This window comes from Talpa europaea, assembly GCF_964194135.1.
Source record: "Talpa europaea genome assembly, chromosome: 1".
NCBI lineage: Eukaryota > Metazoa > Chordata > Mammalia > Eulipotyphla > Talpidae > Talpa > Talpa europaea.
This window is the reverse complement of record NC_140073.1, coordinates 137,319,450-137,334,055: the sequence shown is the minus strand read 5'-3', so window position 1 is coordinate 137,334,055 and position 14,606 is coordinate 137,319,450. Positions and strand designations below refer to the sequence as shown.

General features: G+C 37.9%; 1 protein-coding gene across 5 annotated transcripts in view; it reads right to left on the bottom strand.

Moving 5' to 3' along the window:
• The window catches only part of UNC80 (unc-80 homolog, NALCN channel complex subunit), a gene marked incomplete at both ends in the record, with an annotated part of 189,003 nt that overhangs the window by 157,161 nt on the left and 17,236 nt on the right, over positions 1-14,606 (bottom strand). For all 5 annotated transcript variants that reach the window (XM_084242072.1, XM_084242075.1, XM_084242073.1 and 2 more), the window contains 2 exons: positions 70-331; positions 13,595-13,734. In XM_084242072.1, the coding sequence (XP_084098198.1) occupies positions 70-331; positions 13,595-13,734 (402 nt within the window). The remainder of the gene's footprint in view (positions 1-69; positions 332-13,594; positions 13,735-14,606) is intronic.

Sequence of the window (14,606 nt, the reverse complement as noted above, 5' to 3'; positions counted from 1 at the left end):
CAGAAGAAAAAAAGAGACTCTGTTACAGAAGAAGTAGGTTCAAAGGACAACGGGCCGAGTTTCTCTTACTTGGGTTTTGTGGGTGTTCACTAGAGAGGGAGCTGCCGCCACCATGGAGCTACTCCTGGGTCTGGGAAGGAGAGGCAGGTCTGGCTCTGGGGGCTTTTCTGGCTTCTCTTCCAACATATGTCGCAGCCTTTGTAGATAGTACATCAGAGACCACTGAGTGCCTTCCTCAGACCAGTGGGGCTGGAGTAGGCAGCGAAGAACAGCGACATCAAAGTAGGTGGCATACCGGGACCTTTGGCACGGAGGTATCACCAGAGAAGCCCTGTTCCCAGTGGCAGAAAAATAATTGTGTTGGCAGTCAAACATTCCAAGGGAGGGCAACATGGTCCACAGCTGTGCCTTTCTCATTCTTCCCTTATTCATTCACTTATCTCTTGTCTGGTTTACTTTAATGTCTTCCTAACTGGCATTACTCCTTTTTAGACACTACTTGGAAGTGAAGATATTGGAGAATGTTGAGGATAACTGGGAATTAGCCACGTAAAGTTAAATATGGGGCATGAGGGTGGACTGGCATTTCAGAGTGAGCTGTGTCCATGAAGGTATAGAGTTTTAAAAAAAAAAATAATGAATTTTTGGTGGTAGGGGAGAACCGTAAGTTATTACTATGCTTGGTGAGCAATTTGCACGGTAGATAATGATGAGAGCCTAGAGAAATAGGTGAGGACTTTATAATAATGCAGAGGCCTCAAAGATAGCACAAATGCCCATCAACAGGGGATTGAATAAACTCTGGCACATTCATGCTAAGTACTCAGCAGTAAAGATAGAAGCGAACTATTGATAGATTAAATAATTATGCTGAGTAAGAGAAATCAGACAAAAAAGACTATGTATTCATATATACAAAATTTTACCAAATGGTAGGCCAATCTATAGTGATAGAAAACAGGTCAGCAATTGGATGGGAAAAGAATGGAGTGCGGAAAAGGGGTAATTGCAAGGGAGCAAAGGGAAACTTCTCAGAGTTGATGTTCATGTTTCTTATCTTGATGATGATGATGGTTTCATGAATGGTTACAACAAAATGTCCAAAAGTATTTTTCTAGTATTCTATGATCTTATATTTTTGTAGTTAAATTTTAATTTATCTTGATTTTATTTGATGAATAAAATATGCTAATTTACAGGAGAGAGAATGATTAGATATGAAGCACTTTAAAGTCCTCATGCTTTTCAAAAAGAGGATTGGTATTTTATTTACTCTGATTCCAGTCATCGAGCACCTGTGTTAAACTTTCAATGGTTACCATAGAATCGAAACAGAAAGTTTCCTTCCAGTGAAAGGAGAATGGGGACTAGAAAAAACAGTTAACCAATTAACAGGTAGAGAAGATGACTAAGTGAAAAGCACAAAATAAAATAAAATGGAAAATACACATTTAAAAACGATAATTTTCAAAATAATGAATATATTCATGACAAAAACTGACAGGTTGAATTTTAAAAAGCAAAGCTTAACTCACATGTTCATTACAAAACAAAATCCTAAAAATTGAGGTTATAAAAATTGGGAAGAAAGAAAATGGTGCATATATATAAAATATATATAATATATGGAAATGTGTATATATATATAAAAATTTACTAAAATAAAGCTTATGTAGCAATAATGGACTGAGTTAAAATTATTAAATGTGAAGATGGTCGACACAATGCTAAAAGAAACAATTAACCAGTAAACTACACTAAAGTCAATAACAAAAGTTAAAAAGAACTTTCACAAAAAGACAATTGGATACTAGTAAAGAACAGTGGAATGATAGATCAAAATGGACAGCCCAAATCATAACCCCACATATGTGGGAATCTGATAATCAATAGAGAAAAATACAGATAAAATTGTAAATCTGAAGGAAATAACATCAAGTAATGGTAAGGAAATAATTTATGCAGAAAAACATCTCATTTCATATTACCATATTCAAAAAGCTTACTTAATATGGACTGCAAACATGAAAAGCAAAACAAAGGAAAACTGAGAGGAAAGTATGGCCCAAGGTATGAAAGTTTTAAGAAAGAAAAAATCCCTAACTATTTTAAAAGAATATTGATAAGTTTGACTTATATTCGTACTTAAAACTTCTATAAAAATATAAACAAAATATAAAAGATAAGTGCAATGCATGAAGGCCACAGAGGATTATTTTCATTGATAATGTTTTTAATCAGTGGGAAAAAGACAAATAGCTCAAAAAGACAAAGGGTATGGAAGGAAATTTCACCAAAAAAAATAGAAAAGAAGGGTCTCCCTGGTGGCGCAAGGGGTTAAGCACCGCACTATCAAGCAATCCACAGCAGCCAGAGAGAAACCCACATAGCGAAGCAGACCTCTCTTGTCTTGCCCACTGCGCCCCTCAGCAGTGTATTTCAGTTAGTCTGCCTGTTCTGTTCCCCACTCTGTCTCTGGTGAATCCTCTCACCCCTCCCTGCACCCCCTGCATCTCTGGCCTATACCCCAGCTTTTGTATGCATAAATAAATAAATCTTTTATGAAAAAAAAAGCTAGGGGCCTCCCTGGTGGCACAAGGGTTAAGACACAACCTATAAAGCTATCCACAGCCTCTGCAGCATGAGTTCGATTCCCAGCCAGCCAGGGAGCAACCCACATGGTGCAGCAGACCTCTCCTGACTTGTCCGCTGTTCCCCTCAGCAGTGTACTTCGGTCAATCTGCCTGTTCTGTTCCCCACTCTGTCTCTGTGAATCCTCTCACCCCCCTATGCCTCTGGCCTATACCCCAGCTCTTGTAGGCATAAATAAATAAATCTTTTAAAAGAATAAGAGAGACAGAATAAATATATAAAGAGACTTCATAATAATCAGGGAAATGTAGATTTATACCATAGTAGGATATCACATCACTTCCATCAAATTGTGAGACTATAGAAGCCTGAAGCCAGTAAGCACTTCCAAGTGTATGAATTAATGAGATCACTCATACACTGTCAGTTAACTCAAAGTAGAATTTGATGGGCCTCCCTCGTGGCGCAAGGGGTTAAGCACAGCACTATGAAGCCATCAGCAGCCTCTGCAGCACCCCAGCCAGCCAGGGAACTAACCCACATGGAGCTAACCCCCATGGCGCAGCAGACCTCTCCTGTCTTGCCTGCTGCTCCCCTCAGCAGTGTATTTTGGTCAGTCTGCCTGTTCTGCTCCCCACTCTGTCTCTGGTGAATCCTCTCACCCCTCTCCCCCACCTCTGGCCCTTACCCCAGTTCTTGTATAAATAAATAAATCTTTTTAAAAAAGTACAATTTGGTGATATCTAGTAAATTCTAAAGTGTCCTTAATCTATGATCCAGAAATTCTATTACAAATGGAAATTCTGCCTTGAAGAAACTCCTGCCCACGTACACAAGGACATATGTACAAAAATTTCATTGCAGCAACTTTGATGGAATAAAAAAGTAGAGACTATTCTTAAAGTCAATGAAAGGAGAACAGAAAAATAAAGGCTGGTTATGTATATTCACTGAACAAATATTAATTATGTACTCTATGATGTAACAGACTAGGGTGCTTATAATTCTCTGTTCTACCTGTGTAGAAAGATATACAACGGAGCACTTAGTTCTGTGTACTATTTTCTGAGTCTTCAGTAAACACTAACTGAACCTGGGTTTTATTAATAAGGATTAGATATCCACGAATATATGCAAAGTGTATACATATTAACACTATATATATATATGTATACATGCACATTTATATAAACCATTATATATGCTACACGATATACAAATATACTATATCTGTATGCACAGTTAAATAAATATATACTACATAAATCTCTAAATTATCTATATTATATGTGTAAACAAATATTAAATTATATATAATAGATTGTATATAAAAATATAAACTATATATTTATATATATTTACATTTATATAAAATTGTACATATAAAAATGTGTAACATATAAATTACACAATTTACTCTCATGATATCCTTGATGATGTGTTATATATATTCTTCCTAAATGTTTTATTATCTAACTTTCCATTATGTAATAATCATCAAATACACAGACTGTTTCAGAATTTTATGAGTTGCTGAATTTTCATAACACACCCAAGGGCTGGATTCAAAATTAAGTTTCCCAATCCTGGGCAGGAAACCTTTCATTTGCCTCTGTCTCCTGCTCCCTATCCCACCCACTCTTCACTCTTCTCTACCACCCTGTCCTGGAAGACTTTGCTGTAGAGACTTTGTCAAAGCTCCCATGTCTGTAATTCTTGGATGAATTTGGCAAAAAGAGGTTCTCACAGGAGACTGGACAAAGATATTTTCCCCTCACCAAAATTTGCCAACGCCTGGCACTGTGACCCAGGGTTGACAAGAACTTATGTCCTGATGGAATTGCCTCCACAGGGTTCTCCCCACACCACTCACTCTGCCTTTCCCCTCCAGACCTGGAGCTGGTGAGTTTCCAGCCTGGACCATCGCTGGAGCACTGCACAAACTCCAGGGTCCCACATCCTCTCCAAATCTTTGTAAATAACCCATGTCCATCTTTTCTCAAATTTCCCAGGATGCCACAGGTTTCCTCCCGAGACCCTGATGATGACACCCTCAAGTCTATTTTTTTCCTTCATATATATATATATTTATATATTTATATTTTACATCATTTTTCATTTTTTTTTACAATGTTTGCTTTCTTTTCTCAAGTCTATTTTAAAAGAAAGTAGCAATGTTGGTTTTCATTCCTACTAGTTTTCCAAGAGATTTTTACCACTTTTTCTGTCTCCCTCTCCCTATTCCATTTCTCTTTCTTAAAAAAGCACGGACTAAACCACTCCTCTCTATAGTTTATAACTAGAATAATAGGATTTTTCCTTCAGTGCTGTACTTTTGGATTTATAAAGAAAAGACTAAGTATGAGGCTGGTTGGCTACCAGCTGGGTAATTTTAGGTCCTCAAGTGTTTGTGCCAATCCCTTGACTTAGTCTTGAAAGCTGTTGTTTTCTTGGCTAGGCTATTGTGATTACGGCAGATATTAGCTCAACAGAAAGATCACACTCACACATACCCCAATCTTCCATAGACTAGCTAATATTACCATTTGCTTTGTGTCCCATACCTCAGTGTCCCCAAATATTTCTAATTTGTAAGTTACATGAAGGTGTTCCATCAATTATTACAAATACCTGGAATAGTGTTCCATATATTTGCCAATAGTCTTCTTAAATGAGAATTCCAAGGGGCATATAGAGAAGGGAAGTTATTAAAAATGCAGATACCCAGGTCTTACCCCAGACATACTAAACCAAAATTGCTAGGGATAGAACCAAGAACACTTATCTTAAACTGTAAGAGGGTGGTCCCCAGGAAAAGGGGAGGTTCCAGGTTCCCTGCCCCACCCAAGGGAAGGTGGAGATGAGCAGGGAGGAGAAAAAACTGGAGAGGAGACTGGGGAAGGAAGGAAGCAGGATGGAGAGCAATGAGGAAGCCTGGAGGAGGCACATGGAGCAGAGACATGTGAAGCAGCTGCACTTGCTTCTTGGTCCTGGACTGGTTGAAACAGATGTGGGTGAGAGAGCCATGGTGAGGTTAATAATGGCAGCTTTTATCTTGATTTTGGGTTTGCTCTTTTTCTCCCAGACCTGTCTGACTATTTCTGATACTTTTCTATGTGTCCCTGCCAGAAGCTGCTTTAGACTTGTGGCAGGCTTTTGGGACGTCCTCGGGGCCAGTCCCTTTTGGATGGACTTTCACCCACAAGGGGATGGGTAACTTTGGGTGCTTGATGTGGAAACTATATTCTTTTGTCTTTTCTGTGTTGCACACTAATTCCATTAAAGGTATATATGTTTTCTCTTAATGCGTTGGATTGCAGAACCTATTTAGAGTGGGCAGTTTGGAGGTTCTGGGATGCCCCTCTCCCTGCCCTGTAACAAAACAGTACTTCCAGGTAATTCTCAAATACTCTTAATAAGATTCAAGTACAATTGCCCTTAGAGAAATAAATACATAATGCATGACTTTGGCACTTTTAAGTCAACATCCAAAATAACTCCTGTGCCTCCCCGGTGGCGCAGTGGGTTGAGCGCAGCACCGTGAAGATGTCCGCAGCCTCTGCAGCGCAGGTTTGATTCCCGGCTGGCCAGGGAGATACCCATATGGCGTGGCAGACCTCTCCTGCCTTGCCTGCTGCTCCCCTCAGCAGTGTCTTCAATCTGTCTGCCTGTTCTGCTCCCTGCTCTGTCTCTGGTGAATCCTCTCACCCTCCCGCGCTTCTGGCCTATACCCTAGTTCTTGTATAAATAAATAAATCTTTAAAAAAAAAATAACTCCTCTAGGGTAATACTAACTGGAATGATATGTTGAGAGTGTTGACCTTGAGGGTACCAGATGCCCATGTTTATGTCTTTACATACAAAATGTATTGAACTAAATGCTCAACTGACTATACAGTTGAGTCCCACAGTTATTACTGATTCCTGGTAGATCATGTGAGTTCAGCAGATGATGAACACATTGTACTGCACAACAGTACAATTGAACCACTAGAAGGCTGCAATCAGACTAATAAATGTCTGTACCTCAGGGACCAAAATTTGTTAAGTTTACACTTCAATTGTTTGATATTAAAAGAGACACATTTGAAACAATGACAATGGTGACATAAGCAGAGCATTCTGTGTCCAATATTTATAACCAAAGTACCCTCATTTTAGGTATTATTTAAGTATTAGTCTATTTGGCTTAAAGTAGGGACTCTTCTGGGATGAAATTCAATAAAAAGCAAGAATTATCAATAAATATTTTCCTGTCATTTAGGAGAGCATTATCAGATGCAATCAACTTTTCACTATATAATTAATAAGTCATTTTCATAAACTAACCATCTAATTAACATGTGAGAAAAGTTAGCATAACTGGATAATGATGTTATGGTCTTACTGTACAACATGATATAAATCTTCTTTCTAACTTAACATTCAAATGCTTTATTCAACTTTTATTTTAAATGGCATATGTAAAAATAATGACAATAAGTACATACATATACAAAAATATTAATGTTTATACCTACCTAATAGGCTCATGGGTTAATTTTTACTTTTTAAAAAACATTTTACACCTTGCACATTTTTCTATAATTAGTATATACTTTTGTTTGTAATTCTTTATACATCTTTAAGTAGAATAAGTAATTCTTCAGGACAAAAAAACTATTAAAAAAGGTGAGAATTGCTTTAATATATTTTCCCAGTAACTATGACTTCACAAAAGCAAGTTATTATTCATTAGGTTTGAGAGATGCTAGTATAGAGTACACAAGGCAGAAAAACATTCTGGAAATAACAATCCAGTAGATTGGACCTCCTGGTGGTACAAGGGGTTAAGACGCAACCTATGAAGCGATCTGCAGCAACTGCAGCATGAGTTCGATCCCCAACCAGGGAGCTACCCACATGGCGAAGCAGACCTCTCCTGACTCGCCCACTACTCCCCTCAGCAGTGTATTTCAGTAGATCTGCCTGTTCTGCTCCCCACTCTGTGTCTGGTAAATCCTTTCACACACCCCCCACCTCTGGCCTGCACCCTGGTTCTTGTATGCATAAATAAATAAATCTTTTTAAAAAATCTGGGAAATTGAGAAAACAGAAATCAAGACTGTGTGTATGGTAATTAAAGATGAAATCCCATATTAACTTAAAAAAAATCACAAGCCCTAGAAATCTAACTACAGAATTGAGGCTCCCACAAAAGGGAGGGCATTTGTGGAGGGGTAAAGTTGGGAGGGGCTCAATGAACCATGATGGAGGATTATGGGTTCTTGGGTAGTGGCATGTGTGATACGTACAGCTGGAGAAGTGTGACCTATAGTTCTGAATCATATACAGTGTTGTAAACCAAAGTTAACTCATAAAAAACGATACAATTTTAAAAAATTAGCTGTTCACTGATTGCAGAGTTCAGGGAAAAGTGATGTTTAGTACATTCAAGGTCAAGGCAAAAAGAGATGATGAACTTGATTTCTTTGATACAGACAACTTTTGTACCTAAGATACTCACATTGTTTTATTATTAGAGTGATCTTCATTTCTGATTAATAGATGAGCTCCTCCAATGAAGACACATTTTACATTAGCATTTTCTGAAAATTCTATCTTGTGCATTATTTCCATGGCAACAAGCCACAGCAGCTAGGTAGGAAAAACAGATCTTTTCTAACTCAATTTTCTTAAGTGCCACTGGTTCATGTCTAATTCACACCTGTGGGTGTTTGTGTGCTGTGGCTGACTGTGTGCATACATTTATGTATCACAAATGTACATATGCACATAGCTGCTTGAGTGCAGCAACATCAGAGAATGGGGAAAAATGTCCTTCCACAAAGAGGAAAGTCTTGGACATTATAATCTGCTTTTTCTGAACAGGTAAATTCAATTGCTGTCATACACACTTGAGAGAAAAGAAATGTCATTTGCTATTATGTTTAGTTTCCAAAGCTCCCTAAGACTGAGAAAAAATTATGTAAAAAATATAAGCTGTTGGATATTTTTGACCTCAAGATACCCCCATTAATATCATTTCTTGGGCCTCCCCGGTGGCGCAGAGGTTGAGCGCTGGGTTGTGAAGCTGCCCGTGGCCTCTGCAGTGCCGGTTCGATCCCCGGCTGCTCCCCGGCCACCGGAGGAGGATCCCGCATGGCGCGCAGACCTCTCCTGCCGCCCGCTGCTCCCCTCAGCAGTGTAATTCGGTCCTTCTGCCTGCTCCGCTCCCCGCTCTGGCTCTGGTGAATTCTCTCACCCTCCCGCGCTTCTGACTGTACCCAGTGCTTGTATGTATAAATAAATAAATAAAGATGGAATTTCAAAATACTTTAAAAAAAAATATCATTTCTTATAATTTTCTTAAAATACTATAAAAAATCACAGCATTTGAGGCAAGAATTACTTAAATTTAAGAATTTACTTAAATTTATTTAAGTTTAAATTTCTATTTAAACTTTTTATAATTTGTGTAGAATTTGGAATTTAGTGGTTGGGTGTAGGTAAACTAGAAATTCACTAGACAACAGCCTGCTGATGTGGAGTCTTGAGGAGTATGAATTTTATCTTGATAGCAATGGACAGTCATTAAAAGAGTTAAAGTGGACAAATGATATGATTATTTTTCATGACTGTATGTTCTCAGTGGCAAGAGTGAGTCAGAGGAAATCAATAAGCAGTACTCCAGGCAAGAGGTGACAATTGACTTGAATAAAGGCAGTGGCCTTAGAGATTTGTGAAAGCAGGCAGATTCAGATTTTTTTTGTATGCTTTTCCTCAATCTCCCTTACCTAGTATATTTAATAACCACTCATCAAGTTGCTCAAGTCAAAGGCCTCCGGTTTATACTGGATTCCTTTCTTTTTCTCATCCTCCACATCCAGTCCTGTCAGCTCTACCCCACTGTGCATTCCAATTTCAACCTAAGGTCAGGTTCTCCACTCTTCTACCACTACCTTGACCAAGCCAAATCCCCTGTCACTGAGACGTGACAACAGTCTCCTAAACAGTTTCTCTGTATCCACTTTTGCCACTTGAGTCTATTTTCATAAGCCATCTGGAGTGAACTTCGGAAGTTTAATTTAATGTTACTCCGCTGTTCTCAAACAACTTCAGTGACTTCCCATCATACCTGGAATGAAATTCAAACTATTTATGACGGTCTACTGGCTCTTATGTAATCTAACCCTTTATAACTTCCCCAACCTGATTTTTCATGCTTACCAGCTTGCTCGCCATTGATTGGCCCTTGTTACACTGTCCTTCCTGCTGGTCCTGAAACACTGAGCTTAGTCCCACTTCTGAGCCTTCAGACTTGCCTAGATTGTTCTTCTCAGATCTTCATGACACTGTCTCCTTCATATTATTCAGGTTTTTATGAAAAAGAGGCCACCTTCCATTCCTTTTCTTTGCTTCTGCTTTTATAGCCTTGAATAACCTGCGATAGTTTTTTCTCTTTGTATTGGCATATCCTTTTTAAAATCTGCCCACTCTTTGAGAAAAGGAGCTCTTTGAAGACAAGAATGATGATACTGCCATAACCCTAGTGTTTAACATTCACTTAATACATTAAAATGAAATCATAATTGAAGCTTTAGATAACACTGTGACTGTAAAAACTGTGACTGTAAAAACTTTAGTAGTGGCTTTGGTACATAGAGTCCAGTAAGAGAAGTTTCTATCATTATTGTCTCTAGTCTATATCTTAAGTATCTGCCTTTCCCCCAAATCTGATTTAATTATTCCGTTGCTAACTTTGTTAGAGAATTACTGTGGTCACTGAACAAAATGAGAGACTTGCTGGGAGAATGAGAGTTTCTTTTTCTTTGAAAAAAATGGAAAACTAATGTGGGAAGAGTCTGCATATCTTCATAAGGATTGTGATGGACATACTTAAGGGAGCTTTCTCTGAGTTCCATCCTAGGGTGTTCATACTCTTTGAGTAGGAACAAGACTTCTGTCTTTTCCCTAGTCAGAAGAATGTGGCAAAGGTGATGGGATGCCACACCTGTGATTTTATTATAAATATTTTGTATCAGCAGACTGGAATTAGAAAGAATGTCTCTCCCTTGTTGGTTTTAAAGAAATAAGCTGCCATGTTGGGAGGTAGTCTATGAAAAGGGCCATATGACAAAGACCTATGGGGATCATAGGGAACAAAGAGGTATCTCCAGACAATAGCCAGCAAACAAAATGGACTTCAGCTCTGCAACTAGTAGGAGAGGAATTCTGCCAAATAGCTGAAGGAACCTGACTGTGGACCTTTCCACAGTCAAGCCTGTGATGACACTGCAGCCCATCCTGACACCCCAATTTCAGCCCAGTGAGAAACTGAGGTAGAAGACCCAGCTAAATTTACACCTAGATTTCTGACCTACAGAAATTGGGAAGCAACAAATGTGTGTTATTTTATGTCAGTGAGTTTCTAGTAATTTCTAATATAGCAGTAGAAGACTAATATAAGAACCATGAGAAACTATAAAAAAGCAAAATTTGGTTAAATATAAAAATAACATGCCACTAAGTAGAGTTATGTAAAAAATGAAATGACACCTCCCCTGGTGGCACAGCGGGTTGAGTGCAGTACTGTGAAGCTGTCTGCAGCCTCTGCAGTGTGGGTTTGATTCCCGGCCAGCCAGGGAGATACCCACATGGCACAGTAGACCTCTCCTGTCTAGCCCACTGCTTCCCTTAGCAGTGTTTTCAGTCGTTTGCCTGTTTTGCTCTCCACCCTGTCTCTGGTGAATTCTCTCACCCTCCCATATCTCTAGCCTGTACCCCAGCTCTTGTATAAATAAATAAATCTTTAAGAAAAATGAAATCAGTTTAATCTAAAAATACCAAATTCCTCATTGCTGAAATAGAGTAAGTGGTTAAAATGTTAGAGAGGAGATAGGAGATTGAATTGGTTATCTTCATAAGGTCCCTTCCATTATTAAAAATGATATTATTTTAAGTACTCATCATAACCACTGACTTAGTAAAATAAATTGCATGGATACACAAATGATCTCTGCTTACACAAATGAAGCTGCTATCAAAAGTTCACATTCTCAGCAGCAAAGAACATTTGATAGGACCACTTAATTTCAAAATCCAAAATAAAGATGCAAAGTTAATCTCTTTACAAATTACCTTTTTAAAGCACAACATAACACTTTAGTTAAAAAGCAAAATATATTCATACAATTCCATATACTTATTGATTCTAAGAAATACAAAAAAACACTATACCCATGTCATTGGTGCCATAGCAGTTTGGTTATTTGAAAATTACCAATGTGACGACAAGGTTGATTATTTAGAGGAAATATCTGTGAGTCACATTTTTGATAAAGGACTTGTATTGAGAATAAAGAAATCTTACAATTCAATAATAACAATATAAACAACCCAGTTAAAACTTGAGCAAAATGTCTGAATAGATATTTCACCATAATAAGATATTCAAATAGCTAATTAGTTCACGGAAATTTACTAAATATTATTAGTCATTAGAGAAACAAACTAAAACCAAAATCAGATCACACTCACACCTACTAGAATGGCTATAGTAAAAAGTCAGTGAACAAGTTCAATCCCTGGCCAGGGAGCTACCCACATGACACAGCAGACCTCTCCTGTCTCGCCCGCTGCTCCCCTCAGCAGTGTATTTCAGTAGATCCGCCTGTTCTGCTCCCCACTCTCTCTGGTGAATCTTCTCACCCCCTGCACCTCTGGCCTGTACCCCAGTTCTTGTATGCATAAATCAATCTTTAAAATAAAAAATAAATATAAATTTACCATTAAACCCAGAAATTCCACTCCTAGGTATCTGCCCAATAGAACTGAAAACATATGCCCAGCAAAAAAAAAAAAAAAAAAAAAAAAAACTTGTATGTGAATGTTCATAGAAGTATCATTCATACTAGAAAAGTTGAAACCCACATATCCATCAAGTGATGAATGGCTAAACCAAATGTGATATATCCATACACTGGAATACTATTCGGCACTAAAAAGGAACAAATTACCTGTAATGCTATGATGTGGATGAATCTGAAAGTCATTACACTAAATGAGAGAAGCCTGATATAGACAACACATATGATATTATTGCATCTATTTGAAATGACCAGAAAAGCAACTATATAGAGACAGAAAGTAGATTAAGTGATCATCTAGAATAAGTGTGAAATGGGAACAACTGAAATGGGCATAGGGATATTGTTGAGTGACAGAAATGTTCTAAAATTGTATTGTGGTGATAGTTGCACAATTCTGTAAATTTGCTAAAAACATGCTGTACACCTTAAATGGGTAAGTTAGATAAATAGTATGTCAATAAAACTATTTTTTAAATATTTCCCTTTAAAATACTATCCACCAGTCAGTAACCTTATTTGAAAATAGTGTCTCAGGATGCGTAGCCTGTAGGTGGAGTTTCCAGTTGGGTCCAAAGGCAAGCCTTGGGAACCCAGCCCACCATCATATCAGCAGGAAGTGAGAAGAAAGCTAATGTTTGTCCCTATAGAAGGCATTTTAGACAAATTCACCTAGTACCTAAGTTAATGAGGACAGTGTTAGAATCTTTACTAAGAACAGATTTTTCAATTCCCTGGAATACTTTAGAAACATTCATTTGAATATAAGGATCTGCTGCTATAAAATAATTTTTATTCACCAAAGTAGATCCTTTCACGTCCCTGCATCACAATCGTTTGATAGCATCATTTGAGTTTGAGTTTAGATATTTGACCATTTGAGTTTTTGTGTTTAAATATTTAAAATAGCACCTAACTCAGAATCTCTTATGTCAATCATGTCTTCCCACTACCCTGTGAGTTTGTTTAAATGAGAACCATTCATTGTACTTTCTGAAATTATTAATCTACTTATACCTTAACCAACAATATGCATACACATAACATGCACTTACACATTTTAAGGAATGGAGACGATAGAAGCAACCAAAAAATGCAGATTTAACTTTTGGTGACTGGGAGACATTTTTGTCCCTCACATTGCAAACTCATACCTGGAGTGTGATGGTCCTCTTTCCTGGGAAGTTTGGGAGGACAGACTTCCATCAAAGGAGTTTCCTCGGTGGCAGCCTGAAATAGTAGCCTTGGGGGAGATGGAATCTGATTGGAATGTTTCACATACGACCTGAAGTCCCTTTTGGAAGTAGAGATAGAAGATTAGTTCTTTTTCTTCTTCAGGTATAGCCTCAATAATTAGCTATCGGGGCCTCCCTGGTGGTGCAAGGGATTAAGACATAAACTATGAAGCTTTCCACAGCCACTGCAGCATGAGTTCCACCCCCGGCCAGGGAGCTACCCACATGGCACAGCAGACCTCTCCTGACTTGCCTGCTGCTCCTCTTAGCAGTGTATTTCAGTCAATCTGCCTGTTCTGTTCCCGATTTTGTCTCTGGTGGATCCTCTCACCCCCCCACAACTCTGGCCTGTACCCCAGTTCTTGTATGCATAAATAAATACATCTTAATAAAAGAATTAGCTATCATATTGTATCCACTGCTTTTTAAATTTTAAAAAAATGTGTGCAGCATATTAAATATAATGTCATAGACCAAGGGATTTTGCCTTTGCCTAAGAGGAAATGGAAATAGATCTTTAGAGAACATCTGTGTCAGTCAAAGATTTATGCAAAAAAAATTAAATCTAAATACTTTCATGCACTTTATTTCATTTTGCCATTGATTCTTTCCTCTTTCATATCTATATTCAGAATTTGTGGGAGAATTACCAACTAACAATTCATCAAATATATGCCAATACTGAGATGAACTAAATAGAGACATGAAGTTCAAAATAATCACCAGCTTACTAAGAGCTAATTAAATGGAAGCCAGAATGTGAGAATGGAAAATGCAAAGCTCAGATTTTTCCATTACTCATCAGAAGAGGGATAGAATGCATTTTTTCCAATTGAATCCAATGAGTTTTACTCTGATTTGTAAGATCAAATTCAGCCGTTCTTTTACTGAGTAACTTATTTTAGTTATACTTAGTTGACAAATGTAATTC